Below are 19659 nucleotides of genomic sequence, written 5' to 3'. Positions count from 1 at the left end.
AATTTCGGGTACAGTAACTTTGGTGCTTTATGCATACCGTTGAGGATTTTATTTGAGCTGATGGCTTCTCAGAGTCCCACCTCATGCTGACTGAAATGGCACTGTTAGGTTTAATACCACTTTTGGCCTCTTGGGTTTTTGTTTAAAATTTGGACGTATGTACTGTAAATAAAGGATAAAACAGGGGATATTGAGCTATCTCAGGGGTGGTCAACTTTGACTTCGTGCAGCTATTTTATGTACAAATACATTTTTGACAAGATAAAGTTAACTGCCACCCACTATTCAGTATACAAATAGAATGCAGCTCAGCCTCTGGCTAATGGACATCAAAATTAACTAATTAAGCTGTACATGAATATCATACAGCAAAAATGCATGGTGCAAACGCAGCAGAATTTTAACCTCTCCCAGGATCGTCAGATATAACCAAAGAAACAAATGCCCTTAGTATTTTTACAATATACTAAGGGCTTTTGTTGTTCAACTGTGCCGCCACCAAAATGTCACCCAGCCTGCCTGTTTTCCTCGCTGCTCAGAATTTGCCGAGGAAATTCTAAGCACTACGATATGTGAACTTGCTGCCCACTAGCTACAGGGGCCTGCTTGTTACAGTGGCTAAAGTTTTTCCCTTTTGCCTTACAAAGCACACAGTTAGTTATTAAACCTCAGCTTCATTATGGAAAATAAACTGCAATTTTAATGTCTGTACACTACACAAAAAAGCTTCCGGGCGAATTTTCAGACTGGGATTAAAGTGCGCTATAATCTTTGCTACCTAATTTGACTATCTAACTTTTTGATGCACATTTCCAACTGTTGTTCAGTGTTTGCTCAACTTGCTGTTCTCTGAACAGCAAAATTCACAACAGGTTTTTGAACCACAAGTCAAATATTTCCTGGTTGTATTAGATCTGGTGTTTGTTTCAACATGCTGGCCACATTTCAATATTATTTGAGACCAAGATGACGCCAAACAACTAATCAACAGTACCCTGTATTCTCAGAGTTAAGGGGCCATTAACTTTACAATCTCACCTAGTTAGCAGTGTGTTGCACGGATTATTGACACAGAACAATAAATCGTGTGAAAAGTATTTTCAGATTGAAAAGTCCCGAGCCGCCAACATGCAGCCTATATTTTGGACGAACTGACTCGTGCCCTGTGCCAAACGTAAACCTTATTTCTATATCTGTCTACAGTGTTTTATTCACGTAGTAGTTTGTGAACTTGTACAGTACGTTGGCGTTTCTATTCTACTGTGTAAATTAATGATTGATGGATGGAGCTGTGAGGCACAACCCCGTACTTTTGTTTTTTCAACCCAAATTTCCGGCCATTATTTTATTACACTAGATTTACCTGCAAAAATAACTAAAAGCATTGCGGTATGCTTGCCAAACCAGCTGTTGGCCATGGCAGGGCTTTTTGCATTGCAACAACTGCTTTTTCTTATTGGAATAGTCTTCAACTGCAAATATGTGATCTGTGAGTTAATATCAAGTAATCATCAAGTAATATAACTGAACACAGTTAAATGCTGCATCAAGACCATATTCCTATATTAGTGGTTAATACTCTGAGGTACTTGCACATGCCCAATCGCAGACTTAATATAACAATTAGTAAATGGTAAATTATGTAGAATGTGGAAATGAACGCTTTTGTATCCACTTAATCATGTTAAAATAAATATCAAAGGCAATACATTTCATGCAGCTGTTATTTGATGTATTCATCGATACCATCTGGCTTTCGTTCACCCAGTTTGGGCAAATTGAAGAGATGCTTGGCAGGAATACCTTCTCAACTTGGAATTTTATAACTGCCTGTACTGTACAGCATTCGTTTTTCTTTACAATAACATTGTTGATTTTTCTGGTCACGTAGTGTGAAAGCCCGGAAAGGCAGCGTGGGCCACAAGCACAGGCTTGAAGCAAGCACTCACGAGAACTGCAAAGTGTGCTCGTCACTCCGTTCAAATCCCGTGTGTGGCTCTGATGGACACACCTACTCATCGAAGGTAAAATTCCCATGTTCGTCTTTTTTTTTCCTTTCTTTTACCCCATCATCTTTTAGCTTAACTGTAAGTGGTGAATTAAATATTTATGATGTTTCAATTATATATAATAATATATGGACATGTAGTTGATTAGATTTCAACACAGTTTGGAAACTCATCTTCTTTCCTTCTAAATCCTACTTCTTTCTTGTCCGAATATCAATGTAGTCCATGTCCAGAATGTGAGCTGTCTTGGGCAAAGCCTTCTGATCCTTAGCTAGTTACAACCAGCCACCTTGGTCCTGAAGTCTATTCTCACCTACATGTGGCTGCAAGTAACACTGCCATGGCAGCAAAGTTATAGAAATATAAACATATATGAACAGGTAAAGTAAGTAGAACTGAGTGTGAAGAATGAATCTGTCAAAAAAAATATAGCGAGGAGTAATTGCAGTACCTTTTATTCTTCCAGCTGTAAGTGGGTTCGCTGACATCCATCCATACTTTTTGTATCCAATTATGTCGCCTATAGTTGTAACATGCGGTGCTTTATGCAAAACCTTCAGTCTTTTGCACTTAAATCGAATAAGCTGCATACTGTGCAGAGAGGGGAGGGGGGTACACCACTTACATTGTAGTAGTTCTGAATACTTTTGTCATGCCAGTTCTTTTGACAAAGTAAACTGTTAAATGCTGCAGAGGTGACATGTTTTTTCTAATTTTAAATATACGTATTATAAAATGATTCAAGTCCCTTCTATAATGTGCTCAAGTAGTTGTCAATGATATCTGGTGCATCAAATGAGCTTTTTCTCAGTCATTTTGAGACGTCCTATTCTGTGAGCGATCTTTGAACGCAGTGTGACCTGAGGGAAGGAAGGTTGGGAGTTTGATCCCTGTTCGTTGTGAAGTATCCTTGAGCATGATACTGAACCCCAAGTTGTTCCAGATGCAGCGTCATCAGTAAGTGAATGAGAAAGTCAGTGTGAAGTGCTTTGAGGGCCTTAACAGATGGGAAAACGTCAAAGACCATTTACTATTTACCTCGAGTCTACCTACAAAAGTGTGTGAGTGCAGTGGAGGCTGGTTTTTAGTGAACCAGGTGTCTTACTTGTTTTACTAACAAAGATAGCTTGAATTGTTTGCTGAAGAACTGGAGTATTGAAGGAGGAATGGAAATAAGGAGGAGAAGGACATCAAAATACCTGTTCTCTCTGTGGCAATTGAGCCGGAATGGTTCAGTCAGTTAGCACACGGACTTATGGGTTCTCATAGCCCAACATACACTTCTTAGCCTTGAACTCCTTTGTCACAGTCTAATCCGTGCCATATTATTACATTACATGCCCCACTCATTAAACGCACTCACACACACACTCTGCATCATACTAAAACATTCTTCGCATCTCCGGAGAGACCTCAATGAAGTCCATTACTCCTCTCCTCTATTTTTACTCGTATGACTCAGGTGCTAAAACACAGTTTCATTAAAACCACATTAACCCCTGGAGAGTGACAACTATAAAGATTCATGGGGTGTCTCTGTGTGCAGACTGTGACTGGGGGAGGTCATCCATCCTTTTCCTGGACATTCTCGCTTACTCTCTACCTCTCCAGGCAGCTAATTCAATATTTTGACAGCAGTACAGAGAATTTTTTATCAACAAATGTCATTTAAGGTGGGGCTCTCTGGATTCTTTTTCCAACAAAACACATACCAGCAGCAGAGCAAAGCCCCAAATATTGATTATTAAAAATACTCAATAATTTAAAATGTACCCCTTCATAAAGATGATTTTATGAGAGTAAAAACAATCAATCAACTTTAATTACAAACCCGAGGTCCAGGCAAAGACAAATAGGATAGATACACAATATAGTCAAGTCAAGTCAAGTCAAGTTTATTTGTATAGCCCTAAATCACAAGCAGTCTCAAAGGGCTTCACATAGACAAAAATTGACAATTATTCTCAAAGCATCCCCTGATCTTAAGCTCCCAAAAGGGCAAGGAAAAACTCAAAACCCCTGCCCGGGGAAAATGAGAAACCTTGAGAAGGGACCACAGATGGAAGGATCCCCCTTTCAGGATCACCAGGTTGTAATGGATGCAGAGAGGGCACAAATAATACATAATATGAAAATCAAAAGTGGATGTCCAAGTCAGAGCGAAGGGCTGCCGGAGGAGCCCTCTACTATCCTGGCTGTGGAGGTTGAGCTGCAGTTCCCCCAACCTGAATTGGCCCACAGGAATCCAGATAGCCGCTGTCAGCTTGGGTGCCACCTAACCACCTCCCCGGCCGGGGAGGGGGGGGAGAGAAAACAAAACAAACTCCGGCCGAATCGGCCACTACAAGTTAGTTAAAGGCCATGTCATAGAAATGTGTCTTTAAACGTGTCTTAAATGTTTCTACTGAGGTAGCAGTCCTAATATCCATTGGGAGGGCATTCCAAAGCTCTGGAGCCCGGATAGAAAATGCTCTAGACCCTGCAGACACTTTCTTGGCCCTCGGTGTCGCTAAAAGGGTAGCGTTTTGCGAACGAAGGTTACGAGACGGAACATAAGGAACAACTTGGTCGACGAGATACGAAGGCGCTAAGCCATGCAGTGATTTATAGGTTAATAGAAGAACCTTGAAGTCACATCTTAAATGGACCGGGAGCCAATGTAAGTTGGCTAATATTGGGGTAATGTGATCAAATTTTCTTGTCCGTGAGAGCAGCCTTGCAGCAGCATTTTGTACTAACTGTAGACTTTTGATGCGGGACTTAGGAAGACCAGAGAATAGTACATTACAGTAGTCCAGGCGCGACGTGACGAACGCATGTATAATAGTTTCTGCATCACCGGTCGAGAGGATCGGACGTATCTTTGCAATATTACGAAGGTGAAAGAACGCAATTCTGGTTATATTCTTAATATAAAACAACAAGATCCAATAGATGGATGGGTGGATGGATTTCCACGGACAGAATTATGCGATCATTACTGCACCCTCTTCTAAAGCACACAGAAAATATAACTTTTCTAGAAAATCATGACAAAATCCTATTAAATATGATTTGGATAATAATCTATTGTAAAGTAATGGCCAAGGTTCTCGTTTTTTTGTTGTTGTTGTTGTAGGCATAACTTGCAATGCGGAGTCATGATCCTCATTATGAAACACAAAAACAATTTACATAACCCATCTCAAATGTCATTCATCTTAGGAGAAATAGGAATTACTTACTGCTGACACACCTACAACGAGATATATTTTCTCTCCAATTACTTTCCGAAGAAAACCATCTCGCATTACGGTGTGTGCTGCAGCTAAGAAGAATAGAGTGTCACTGGGCATCTTGGCATCTAATGGTCGTTTCTGTATGGCTTCTTAATGGCCGCTTCTGCCACAAGATGAATGAGTACTCCTCATAGCCCACCACGCCAACAGAATCCTCAGAGGTAGTGTCCAATAACTTTATGACCTTCTTTACCGCTAAGGTTGACAACATCCGCACCCAGCTCCTCTCCTCTTCTTGCCCCACCACTTCACCTCCTCCCCCCTTCCTTCCACCCGGGACAGTCCAGCCTCTCCGCTGCTTCTCCCCTATCTTGCAGTCGGAGGTAGAAGACATCATCAAAAAGATGAAACCCTCCACATGTGCCCTGGACCCTTTCCCCACAGCCCTCATTAAACAACAAACCTCAGCCATTAGTCCCCTAATAACCAATGTCATCAACCTCTCACTCCAGTCTGGCTCTGTACCCCCTGCATTGAAGACTGCCATTATTACCCCCCTGCTCAAAAAACCCTCACTTGACCCGGACAACCTTGCCAACTACAGACCAATATCTAACCTCCCGTTCCTCTCCAAGGTTCTGGAAAAAGTGGTAGCTGCCCAACTTCACACTCATCTCACCCGCAATAACATCGCTGAGAAATTTCAATCCGGGTTTCGCTCTGGCCACAGCACTGAAACAGCACTTGTTAGGGTCACCAACGACCTTCTCATGGCTGCCGATGCAGGCTCCCCGTCACTTCTCATCCTGTTGGATCTGTCCGCTGCATTTGACACTGTCCACCACAATATCCTCCTTAACCAACTTCACTCCACTGGATTCTCTGGCACTGCTCTAACCTGGCTTCAGTCCTACCTCTTGAACCGGACCGAGTACGTTTCCCTGGGGGGGAAAAAATCCGACACTCACACTGTCACCTCCGGTGTCCCCCAGGGATCTGTACTCGGTCCTACCCTCTTCACTCTCTACATACTACCCCTCGGCAATATAATCAGGAAGTTCGGCATCTCATATCATTGTTATGCGGACGACACCCAGCTATACCTCAAACTTGACCCCCCGCCCTCCATAACCCAGCCTTCTCCATCTCCCTCATCCATCCTCTCCCTGTGTCTGGAGGAGATAAAGGCGTGGATGAATCTCAGCTTCCTGCAAGTTAACAGTGACAAAACCCAAGCCATGTTAATTGGCACTCCCCATCAGATCCATACCTGCCCAATAACAAGCATCTTATTCGCCGGTCTCACTATTCCCCTCTCAGCCACTGTCACCAACCTGGGTGTGAAACTGGACCCTCAACTCAACCTTGAGTCACACATAAAATACATCTGCAAAACTCCTTCTTCCACCTCAGAAATATTTCCAAACTCCGCCCCACACTTACCCTGACGGATGCTGAGAAACTTGTCCACGCCTTTGTCTCCTCAAGGCTAGACTATTGTAACGCACTCCTCATCGGGATCCCTAGCAAGAGCCTCCAGAGGCTTCAGTACATTCAAAACAGCGCTGCTAGGATCCTGATGAGGGTGCGGAAAAGCAATCACATCACACCCATCCTCCGTTCTCTGCACTGGCTCCCCATCAAATTCCGAATTGATTATAAGATCGCCCTCCTCACTCACCATTGTATCCTCGGACATGCTCCCCCATACCTCAAAGAACTCCTTGCCCCAAAACCTGCCACCCGAAGCCTCCGCTCATCCAATTCACACCTTCTCCACGTTCCGAAAACCAAGCTGCGCACCATGGGCGACCGGGCCTTCTGCCATACAGCCCCTACACTGTGGAACTCCCTCCCCAACCACCTAAGAGCACCCCAATCCACTGACTCTTTCAAAACTGGACTTAAAACTCACCTCTTTACCTTAGCATTTCCGTAATTTCTCTCATATCTTGGTTGTCGTCCAGTTGTTTTAAACTTGTCCTTGTTTTGTTTTCTTGTTTTTGATCTGCCATGTAGCACTTTGAGATTCCCCCGAATGTAAAGTGCGTTATAAATATAATTTATTATTATTATTATAGCAAAGTTTCTTCTTAATCAGCTTCCACCAAGTTTTATCCTTGCATACTGGAGATTACTTTCAGTGAGTTTACGTCATACCTGTCAGCTAAACTTACATCACTTCCGTAAAGCCTTTGTCAGCAAAATGTGGATTGCAGCATTTAAGGATGCGTGAGCAACCAACCGAAATGAGCTTGTTTTGTGCTTATGCACTTAAAAAGAAATAGTGTTCCTAAGAAATGTTTTTTTGTGTGTGTTAGTAAAAATATTATTCGAAAACCGCATATAAGGAATCTGTTTACCATCCATAATGTTTTGTTTCCCTTCTGTTTCCTTTGCCACATGAGATTCATTTTTAACTGCAATTAATTGAGTTGTCTTTGAATCATTTTCCAGTGTAAACTGGAGTTCCAGAGCTGCCTTGCCGGAAAGATGATCTCAGTGAAATGTGATGGACAGTGTCCGTGTTTGCCTGGACAAGTACTTAGCAAAACACCATTGAAAACTGACAAGACTGGTGAGTGCACTCCATATTTTGCTTGTCAAACCATCTCTCCTTTTGAATTTGATTACATGGTCGAATTAATGGATGGGCACATGGGAAGAGCTAGGAGCTATACTTGAATTCACTTGAGTTTTTTCCAGTAATTATTGAGCTCAAGCACCTTTTATGGTGATCCCTCAAAATAGCCTGTGAACATTTCCATTGCTTTTTCCTCTCCCCTCCCCCTATTTATATTCCCCCCACTACACAATTTCTCTGACAGCTACAGCGACCAGTGATGGAGTGAGTCTGTGTGTCTTGTTGTTTGTCACAAAAATAGGATTTTGTCTGATAGATGGAGAGATTCTGAGGGAGAAATGCAATCTAAAGTGGTGCAGTACAATAAAGGATGGATTGTTGTTGTTAGAAAATTCTTCCCTTCTCTATGTGGGAGTAGTGGAATGGTGATGAGGAGGATTCTTACTTTCTTCATCCACATATCCATCATTTGTCTTAGCCCCCTCACAGTGGCGAGCCATGCATCTGGTGCTTGGGCCTTCAGTGGGTACTTACCTGACTTCATCCACCTACCCACTCTTAAAGCCACCACTATAACGTTCCTATAATAGAAACCATCAATACTATGTGAAAACGCAATATCAGTATGCAGCAAACCATCTGGGGCAGATCCGAATCAATTTTTATCTAATAAAATGAGACAAACGTAAACGGCTTAAATAAAATGCATTGTTCTCGCCAGATATGCTGATGACTAAATGTGCGGATGTGTGGAGATGCCATCAGATGGGTTCTGTTAGTCAAATTTGGCTTGCTCTGAGTAACTAGTTGAAGGACAGAAAAACGCTAATGTTTTTTTTTCTGCCCGTTAGCTGGCCCTCAGAAAACAAATTTGAAATCTGATCATGAAGACTGTCAATTCTTTTAAATACATTTTGTTGTACTATATGTTACAGATCTAAACATATTTTTTCACCATTGCTTTACTGATTTATTTCATTTTTTGCTAAAGTGGTGCTTCGTGGCACACGTTGAGGATCATTTGTTATCAGGCACAATTGTTAGCTTAGTTACTTAGTTCACCAGCCGGCGCAACTTGCACATCACGTGTAGAGCCCTGAGGCATGGAATATATTCCAACCCCAGGAGGCTTTAAGCAGGTATATTTTCACATATTTCTGTATATTTGTGTAAGCATAAGACAGTTGCTAGACGCAATGTGATTTGATTGACAGCTGAGCATGGCATGGTTTCAACACGTTCAACGGGCACGTCTACAGTGTTTGAGTGTGAAGACGTGCTTTCATCACGTTGAATCCTCATTTTAATGCCAACACAACTCATTCTGAAGCCCCTGGGTATATTCAAATGACAGGACTGCACAGAGGCAGAAATCAAATTGGACAAAATACAAGTCTAACATAAATGTCCTGGGCGGCACGGTGTAGCACTGGTTAGCATGTCGACCTCACAGTTCAGAGGGTGCGTGTTTGATTCCAGCTCCGGCGCTCCCTTTGTGGAGTTTGCATGTTCTCCCCATGCCTGCGCGGGTTTTCTCCGGGTACTCCGGTTTCCTCCCACATTCCCAAATAGGCGGATTGAACACTCAAAATAGGTGTGAGTGCAGATGGTTGTTTGTCTCTGTGTGCCCTGCGATCGGCTGGCAACCAATTCATGGTGTCCCCCACCCGATGACTGCTGGGATAGGCTCCAGCATGCCCGTGACACCAGTGGGGACAAGCGGTACCGAAAATGGATGGATAGATACCACATGTCCTTAGTGTAAGCAGTCCGGCCAAGAGAAATACTCTGAAATAAAGAGAATAATATACAATGTGTGTAAATTACATAATTATTTATATACAGTAGAACATCTGTTTATGCATACCTTTGTATTAGTAATAGCAAAGTATTATAGTGTCTATCCATCCATCTTCTACCACTTATCCAGGGTCAGGTCGCTGGGGCAGCAGCTTTAGGAGGGATGCCCAAACTTCCCTCTCCCCAGCCACTTCGTCCAGCGCGTCCTGGGTCGTCCCCGGGATCTCCTGTTCGGGCAGGACGCAGCGTGTAATTGTGGTCGAGGACAAGCAAGTGGTCAGGATGGGCGACGTTCAAAGCGTGGTCGGGGACGGGCAGAGGGTTAGGATGGGCGGCATTCAGAGCGTGGTCGAGGACAGGCAAATGGTCAGGACGGGCGGCTTTCAGGGTTAGTCGGGTCAGTGCACGGACAAGCTTGACAACGGGAGTCAGTCAGACCGAGCACAGGAAGCATAAGGATAGCATCACTGACAAAATGACGGAGATTGCTGGGAGCTCAGGGTTTAAGTAGCGCCTTCAACAAGCATAAACGGTTGCCGGTGAACAGTTTGATTACATGGGCGTGGCTGAGAACGATTGACATCGAGGAAAGTTACCGGCTGGGTGGCAGGTGGCGTAGGCACTATCTCCATACAAAAATTACCTCTGCACATGTAACTTAAGTGTATTTTGAGGGGGTTATTGTCACCCTGTGGATGCATCAGAAATATTTAGAAATTGTTTTTGTGCTTTTTTGTGAGTGTGCCTGTTAAACAAACCACCATGGGGCCAAAGAACGTTCTATTTGCTGACTGGGCCTTTGATAAAGACAATGGAGCAGACTAGAGTTCACAAAAGAACCTTACAGCCAAGTACAAATGGAAAGATCCATTTCCAGATAATAACCGCTGCTCCCTCTTTGGCATCTGTTATACACCATGAGTAGTCTTCAGAAAAGGTAAATGTTTATTTATGCATTTTATTGGTCATGACTCATTATTTCACATCACAATTTTATTTAAATTAGTGTGTTTCCTGTGGAGAATACTGCGTCAGTTTTTAATATGATTTGGTTTTTGTCCACATTTTTGCAAAGGAATAATCAGGAACAGCAGGGTTCAAGTGTATATACGTACGTGTTTGGTTTGCAAAGAGTTTGGCCCTGTGAACAGAATCAATTTACTTGTCTGGGTCTCTTCCTTTCACTCTCACAGTAAGTTGGCTTTTTAAATGCAGTCCTCACTAAGGTCTCTCATCTCAATGTCACATTTTTTTATTTCTTGCTGACTCTGCCAGTATAAGTGTCACGCTTGTGCATGCGGGTGTGTGTTGTCACCCAACCTGATAGCATCTCACATCAGATCAGTGGCCCAGAATGGTAAACAGATGGAGTTGGCACTAAAGGTGTGTGTGGATTTGTGTGCCAGATTCTGTTCCGATGATAAGATTCAGTAGTTTGAACTTAGGTATTTGGAAGCATAAAAATGTGATCGTGCAAACCAAACTGCATTCACACTGAACCTGAAAATAGTTTTACCGCTGTTTTAATGCTGGTTACACATTTTATATGCAGAAATTCAGATGTGGTGTACAATAAAATGACACTGTAATTTGTTTTGATAACACCTTAAGCAAATACGATCAAGCTATATGGATACCCTTACATACCCTTCTACATTTAGTTTCCTCAGTTCTTTTAATTTCATGTATTATTCATGCATTGTCATAGGTACAACCCTAAAATGGTTACATGATTGTTCACTTAGTTCAACTGGGCATCCTTAATTATAACGTCTCTTTAGCATAAGCTATTTACCTTAATTACAGGGACTATCTGTAATGAAATCTCCAGCAGACCTTAATGAGCTCTTCATTAACTCATGATACACTACTGTGTTCTGTCAGACTGGATCCACTGGTTAAGTGGTCCTGCCAAGAGAACTTTCCATGAAATGTCAACACTCTGCTTGGTAGACAAGTTCTATGTTGATTTTTTTTTTTTTTTTACATTAAAAAAAAGAGTAATTTAATAAGATCAAGAAATAGATTAAGCGTTATCAGTAGAAAAACTAGGATTGCCCCCAAAAAAATACATTGTAAAGTTTTTTTTTTTTTTTAAATATTGTACCGGGAAAAAAAATCTACAAATAGATGAATTCATGTTTGCCAAACTGCGACTTAGTGGGGGTCTACTGTGTATATTTTGGCGCATAATCACCATTATCAAGATGAGCAGTCTAACGTACTGTTTAAAATGTATGCTCCTGACAAAGGACTTCACATTTTGGTGGCTTTGTTTGATCATCATAAAAAATGTTTTATTCGTTTTCTGTAATCTCCACAGTCCACAACAAGAATTAAAGTATTCCTAAAAAACAAAATCAAATCTACTTGACTTGTTGACTTTCAGCCTGTTGAACTTGGATACCTCTGGTCTCCACAAGCCTACTTAACCATGCTTTCTCATGTTGCAACATTGTGTTAAGTTGAATGTTCTTACAGTATTCTATACCAATACAGAACATACTTGGAATGATTAAAGTAAATTATTTACTTTTCATAGTTTCCATAATAGTAACAATTTGAATTATTCAATTGCACAACAATGAATGGAAAAAGAAGGTAAACATTACATGTTTGTGTAAAGCTACGTGAGAATCCCACTGTAAAAACAGAGGTTGATAGTTTCCAGTCTTCTATTTTATTCGTTGTTTCTTTATACGAATAAACAACTTGTTCTAACTGATAAAGCCGAGACAAAAGTACCTCATCAAAACAGCCCAACGTAAGGTTTATTTGTCATCCCTATAAACAAGGCACCTACTAGACTGTTTGTACGATACTTACGACAATAATGTGGTTCAATTTTACTGATAAATAGCTCGCCGTTATATTACTGCAAGGAAGACTATTGGATGTTTCTAACAGCGTAAAACTGATCATTATCTGAGTCTACTCACCTCACCGTCTGTGAGACTGTGGTGATGAAGGGCAAACTAAATCCAGCATGCTGTTGTTTCTTCTTTAATGAAACTGACCCAACTATAGTAGCTCCTAGCCCCTCATAACTTAAGTGTCACTTCACGTTGCACATTCACTGCGCCATCTGATTATCTTTCCTCCAGCACTCTCCTTTCATCTTTAACGTTTTAGAGATTTTCTCTTCAACTATATACAAAAAATAATATTTACCCATGTGATTTATCAATAAGAGGTTGAGCTCCCCTTAGTTCCTTCTGAATTTATTGAAGCTTTTGGAGAATAAAGAGAAGGTCCTTTTCTAATGCACTGTGACTGTGTGGCAGTGCACAAAGATGCGCTTGGTGAGGGAAAACTTGAGAGTCTTGACCAAACAAACTGCATCAAACACTTTAAAAATGAAGAAAAACAGAGATGGTGATTTTGATAGTCCAGCCTTCCCCAGAAAATTTGGCTGGTACCCAAAACAGGTTCCAGATGATTTGTTAAGAGCCTAGCAGAGAATAAAATAACATTATTTCATCGATCATTAAGCAGGCACAGATTTTATTGGTTTATGTCTCTTCCAATAAATTAGCATCTGTTGTGTTCTTTAGAAATTTTACTCCTCATGCTGCTGGAATGAACACAAAACAATTGAACTAAAAGAGTCAGTTTCACAAGGTATTTTGAAGCCAATTTAGAATAAATGAATGGTATCCTAATCTTAAAAATCATGTGTTGGGTTGTGGTTTGATCCTTTTGATTTACTTTTCATTCATGATAATGTTGCAATTCAGGGATTGGATCATTTCTAAATATTCTGTTTTCATACCAGTATAGTCTCGAGCAGAATATTTAGTGCAGTCCATTTTCACCCAAATCCCCACTAATAATTGGTGATAATCAGTTATTCTGTCTTTCTGTTATCCATAGAATATACTTTCATAGGCTTGAAGCAGAACAAAATGTAAAATCTGTGTCATGGCAGAAAAGGTTTGCGAACCCTTGACATAAAACAAATCATGTACCGTATTTTCCGGACTATAAATTGCAGTTTTTTTCATAGTTCATGATTTATGTGTGAAATTATGAACACATTATATAATTTCACATGTTATTTTCACACTGAACCGCATGAGGGTGCTCTAGGCCTGTGGAATAATTAAAACTGCAACTGACGTAAGCCATGTAGAAGAGGAAGCGCTGCATCTTCTACTTCCGTATCACTATTGTTTATAAGTGACACAGAGGATGAAGATTTTGTTGGATTTAATGATTTGGAGTGGAAACGGATGGTTTGATAAACTTGTTAGCATGTTATTTATACTATAGTTATTTGAATAACTCCTAATATGTTACGTCAAGCACTTTTCAAGATGTCATATGTATCTGTTGTTAGTGTTGGATTTTATCAAATAAATTTCCCCCAAAAATGCGACTGATACTCCGGTGCAACTTATATACGTTTTTTTCTTTATTATGCATTTTATGGCTGGCTCGATTTATACTCCAGAGCGATTTATAATCCGAAAAATAGGGTAATGCACATGGTTAGATAGACCACTACAAAGGTATTGGTTCCCAGAAACCCCTAAGAGAGCCAGAAAACAAGTCATCTGTTGTGAGGTATTTATTTCCAGCTTTCTTTTTGACACATTCTCTAGCCCAAAACTGCTTGTCGAATATTTGACAGTGACTGCTCTGTCAGAAGCAATTGAGATCATAGCAAGTGAAGGAGAAATCAGGGACCATCGACTCTCCTGTTGTAGTGCAAAGTGCATGAGACTGGAAAGCATGAGATGGAGAGCCGGAGCGGTCTTAGAAGTCAAATCAAAAGATGAAAAGGTGTGAAAAGGAGGTGGAGGACAGGGTGAGTGGATATCAAAGCGAGACACAGTAGCACTTATCTTTGGAGTTTATAAGGGGATGTGTTAGGGGAGAGATGGCAAATGAAGCTCTCAAACCAATTTAGGTGAGCAAAAGAAACAGGAGACCGGAATATCAAAGTGGGTTTTCTAAGTCACAGGAAAAGTCGGTGTATAATATAAATCGGTGTGATGAAGCTCTGATGAATATGGGAAGCTCAGAAAATGCACAGTGCAGTTGGGTGATAAAGACGGGAATTGAACAAGTCTGTCACGGGAAATTTGAGAGCAATGTCGAAAGTCCAATGTTTCACTGAAGGGATGGAAGACAATGAAGAAAAAAGACGTACTTCAGAAAGAAGTAATAAAGCAATATTTGATGTGCTCTGAGTTAGATAAAAGCAACGAGATGACTTCTCTGCACAGTTGTATTTCGAAGGTGAAGGCGGATCATTTTCAACTGAATGGAAGTATTTGTTCTCTGCTGCACATGGTAGAAATCAAGGACGTGGTGAAATCTTTTTTCATACGCACAGGTAGGTGTCACTTTGACTTGGGTGGTGAATTGGTCATCTGGAATGTTTCAGGTTGGATACACTCAAGTCTGGTACTCTTGTTAACTTTTTAACAGAACGTAAGAGCCTCTAAAAGTGACAGGAAAAAAATGCATGTGTTTTCTTGAGCTGACCAACACAGCACATCCCAAATAACCAATCATACAAGGCATCTACTCAGCTACAAAATATGAAGAAGTAATGCTAGAAATACAAGAACCTAGTCTAAGCTAACTGTCTGGTAGCTACTCTCTGCCGACAAACTCTCCTTGGATAACGTTATGTGCACACCCAACACAACAGTGTCCATTGTTGTCTATCGCAAATCCCTTCAATGTATGTGATGTGTCAGAAAACCTCCAGGACTGATGTCACTTAAAATGTATTTCAAACCCTGAGTTTCTCCCATCAATGTGCACCAGATCAACCAGCACGTTTACAAAGATATTTTATGACATTTGTTCAGTGCTGGTGTCTTCACCTTCTCATACCCCTGCTCCCGAATTGGCTCACGTTTTCTATGGGTTTGGTCAAGTGAACCTGCGTTACCTGAAATACACTTTGGATTCATAAGTCTTCATGTGTGTATGTTTGTGTAGTGTGCACTGACACACAGCTCCACAGTCTGGCTGCCAGACTCAAGGACTGGTTTGGAGTTCTCCACCTCGATGCCAACAGAGACCTCAAATCCACTGACGGCTCAGAGTCAGCCACCGGACGTGAGTACATCGGCCCTCTGAAGTGTGTGTGGCCCCTTTCTGTGCAGCACAGCAGCACTTTGATCCTCACGAGAGATGGTAGTGATGTTGACAGTGACTTTGTGCTGTTCTCTCTTGCGTCAACATGTTTCGAGTCAGCCAAGCTGCACTCACACAAACACACACACACACAATTACACACTCTAGCGTTCACTTGAGTCCTGTCTCCGCTTTGACTTTTTAGACTTTGACACAAGCATCTTACCCATCTGCAAAGACTCTCTGGGATGGATGTTCAACAAACTAGACATGAACTTTGACCTCCTGCTGGATGATTCCGAACTGAGCGCCATCTACATGGACAAGTACGAGCTGTGCATGAAGCCCCTCTTTAACTCATGTGACTCCTTCAAGGACGGCAAGCTGTCCAACAACGAGTGGTGCTACTGCTTCCAGAAGCCCGAGGGTGAGCGTGGAGGGAGTACGTTTGGAAGGATAATTGGTCATATAAAAATCTGCTGCATTTAAAAGGCATTGCGGACTCGTCAATTCTCACACAATGATCAGACCAGTGACTTAAGTAACAAAATGCTCACACTGCATTTCGCTTAACATCAATGCCGACTCTCTTGTGATGTTGCCCAGGAAGCGTTCTTGCGCAGCCAGCAAAAAATATTTGACAAATTTCTCCGTTCTATGTCTGAAGCACAAGCGGAATGCCGCAAAGAGCAAAGCATTTTGACTTCCTTGCAAGCAGTGTAATAATGTTTGCTTAATAGCTGTCTAACACGTTTTAACATTCCAATTAGAGCCACTGCTGCAGTCAATTAAAATGTCAAAAAGTCACACCCTTCTCTTCATTAGATGTCTGTAGAGTTAAATTGCTCAACTCACAATCACCTCCTATTGGCTCACACTTTGTGGTGCACTTTGACTGTTGACTGGAACATCAAATCAAAATAAAATGGCACAATTATACTCAACAAAAATGCAAGTGGCACAACGATTCAGTCTACTGTATCTATCTAGCTAAATATTGAAAGCATGTTGTTACCATCAGCGCATCTTTGGAATTGCATGAACAAAAACATTTTTAAGTGGTGAAAACAATAATAAATTGAGGTGATGATTGCAGAGGATAAAAAGATTGATGACTATCTTTGTGTGTAGGTTCGCCTTGCCAAGCTGAGAAGAGCAGGATCCAGAATCCAAGTCGAAGAAAGAGCCTGATAGGTCAGTTACATTGAGAGCTGTTACTGCTGACTGGCCACAGTATTGCCTTGAGTACTACTGTGGGCCTCATTCAAATGTAGTATGGTGAAAACCATCAGCACAAAAACACCCCGTCTCCACCAGTTTTACACTTCCCCCCAACAGCACGTGCAGTCTTTTAGCGTGACGGGTAAACATGCAACTTAGCCGCTGCTATTTGGGATCCATTTTTGCGGTGAAACTGGTACAGGACAAAGACAGGTCCTGTCAGACTGCAAGACATTTTAGTGCTGACATTTTTGTGGAGTTTCCTACTAAATTCTCCAGAGAACAGGTTTCATTTAGTGCCATCTGTCCCAGCTGCACACATTGCTAACAACAACAGTTTGAAAAATGAGTCTGGCCGAGTGTTTGTTTTGTGTTCTCGTGCTTATGTGTGAAGCGTGTGCGTTATTGAACCCGACCGCCTGCCTTTAAACAGGATGTATGGCTGTTGTCCTGCAAGCCTCTCGGTAGTAATTGCTCGGCCATCTCCAACTGTGAATAAAAGCACTTCGACATCTATCAGCCGGTCTCTTTCTACACCTTTTCTCCAAATGGCCTTCCTCTTGTGTGTCCCTGAATCTGCCCCATATATTTTGTGGTCTACCTGCAGGTTCCTATATTCCGCGTTGCACTGAGGAGGGCTACTTTAAACCGACCCAGTGTCGTGGCAGCACCGGACAGTGTTGGTGCGTGGACAAGTATGGTAATGAGATCGCCGGCTCCAGAAAGCAAGGCAATCCAAACTGCGGTAAGACAACGACATGCACACACACACACACACAACAAGCGAACAAATTTAAGATTTTTGGTTATGGTGTTGCCCATCCAGCTTCTCTCACAGTAAGCACTTTCGTAATGGACTGCTGTGTCTCTAACTTGGTATGGTTTCTGATAAGGGGATTCATAAATGGTATTCAACCTAGCCCCAACAGTCTTCTATTATTTTTATGCATCAGCAGTTGTTTCGGAAAGCAATAGTAAGAGATCCTCGGGTCAGTTGGTTGTCGGATTGTGTCTACTTCTGATATTACGCATACGGATGCAACTTTGATAAAACACCAACGCTGTGCAAGTCAAGTAGGAAAATTTGTCACACTTGTCAGCAAAGTGCAAATGTCAACGCTTTCAGTCCGGTTAATATGAAGAAGCGGTAGAATCCGAACAACAATGGATACCTCCCTTGATATACAGTATATGAAGAAAAATATGTTCTCACACATCCCACATTAAATTGTCTTCTAAATTTGACTCCCCACAAAAAAAGAGTGTTTAGTTTAAGTGATGTATGTAAAAATAGGCTTTTAACTCATGAAAAATCAACCCGTTCTCTCTGCTCCCAAACGATGGCCGTGGCCGCTGAATGTGTTAAAGCAATGCCCCGCTCAACTGCCAATCAAATACCACAATTCTTTCTTATACCTACACATCCCTCCATTTTTGACCTTCAAATTATACCTGCTTAAATCCTTGGGTGGCTTAAATATATCCCACTTGGTCATTGCATCACTTGTTATTTATTTACACACACAACCTTTGGGATGTTCAACATCAGGTTCTCAAATTTAAATGCCAAACCACAAAACCACACCAAAAAAATAAGTCAATTCAAGAGTGTGACCTCACCCTGCATTAAACTAATAGGTAGCAGTGCGGTTGCTTTCAGCTCAGTGGCACAAGCACGAGCTGATTTATAAACAATATGTGCCACTCAGTCAGCCGCAATGCATTTTCTCTAAATCCAGCCTGTGAAAAGGCTTTTTGAAATTGAGCTCTGTGTAAATTTGTGGAGCTGTCAGGTAATGCATTTTATACTGTATGTGCGTAGGATTAAATGTCGACTCAAAAGCATTTGTTCATCATCAAAATGTGTGTCAAGCACAATGTTATGAAACAGCTGCAGATTTTCTGAGCATTCTTTTGTGTGTTTTGAAATATGTTGACAGCGTCAGAGGTTACATACACGGAAGTGTGAAATCCCACACACAAAACCATTTATTATTCACTACGAAGCTGAACATTTTTTGACCATCAAGTATGCACAGCAATGTAAACAAACAATTGCTAAGATTAATTGTCCTGGCCACTGGTTGCAAGGGAGTTTGTCGGACAGTGAAAAAATTGCACATCCCAGCCACACCGTGACAGGAGCTGAGGGCAGGAACGGAAACACCCCTCTAAAAAGCGCAACAGTTAACTGCTGCTTATCAGGGGGAATGCATTCAACACCCAACCAAGATGAAAAAGTGAAATATAGAGAAGTGATGCTCAACCCGTGTGCTGTGGCGCGCTAATTGTGCTTCTGTTAGGTCATCAAAAATATTTAAAATAATTATCTATCATTGACGTGTCCACTTTTTGTGATATCTGTATTTGGTGGTGTGCCGTGAGATTTTTTTTTTTAAACCTAAAATACGTGTCTTGGCTAAATTAAGCACGTCCAGATTGTTTTTGGTTTGTTTTTCTTTAACAAACCTATCCCATTTTGGGTTATTTTTTACCCAACTGTGTTGACGCCCGAGCGTGGGTGGGTGTCAGTGACATGCACACTTAGGTAATCTCCACTAGCAAATGATGATGATATAGTGTCATCAAATTGGGCTTAGAGGTTCCAGGAAGAAACTAGTTCTCCTAAATCTTTAGAAGAGATGCTTCAGGACTCAAAGCAAAGAGACATCAGTGCTGAATCTTAAGACAATGTAGAAGACAGAGCAAACCTACAGAAAGATTGAACAAA

General features: G+C 41.4%; 1 protein-coding gene across 3 annotated transcripts in view; it reads left to right on the top strand.

Moving 5' to 3' along the window:
• The window catches only part of spock1 (SPARC (osteonectin), cwcv and kazal like domains proteoglycan 1), a 64714-nt gene that overhangs the window by 43510 nt on the left and 1545 nt on the right, over window positions 1-19659 (top strand). For all 3 annotated transcript variants that reach the window (XM_037261385.1, XM_037261386.1, XM_037261384.1), the window contains 6 exons: window positions 1892-2024; window positions 7685-7805; window positions 15570-15689; window positions 15913-16134; window positions 16839-16901; window positions 17536-17673. In XM_037261385.1, coding sequence (XP_037117280.1) covers window positions 1892-2024; window positions 7685-7805; window positions 15570-15689; window positions 15913-16134; window positions 16839-16901; window positions 17536-17673 — 797 coding nt within the window. The remainder of the gene's footprint in view (window positions 1-1891; window positions 2025-7684; window positions 7806-15569; window positions 15690-15912; window positions 16135-16838; window positions 16902-17535; window positions 17674-19659) is intronic.

Source organism: Syngnathus acus, chromosome 10 (assembly GCF_901709675.1).
Source record: "Syngnathus acus chromosome 10, fSynAcu1.2, whole genome shotgun sequence".
In the NCBI taxonomy this organism is placed as follows: Eukaryota; Metazoa; Chordata; class Actinopteri; order Syngnathiformes; family Syngnathidae; genus Syngnathus; species Syngnathus acus.
The sequence above is the reverse complement of the archived record's forward strand: the minus strand, read 5'-3'. Positions and strand labels throughout refer to the sequence as shown.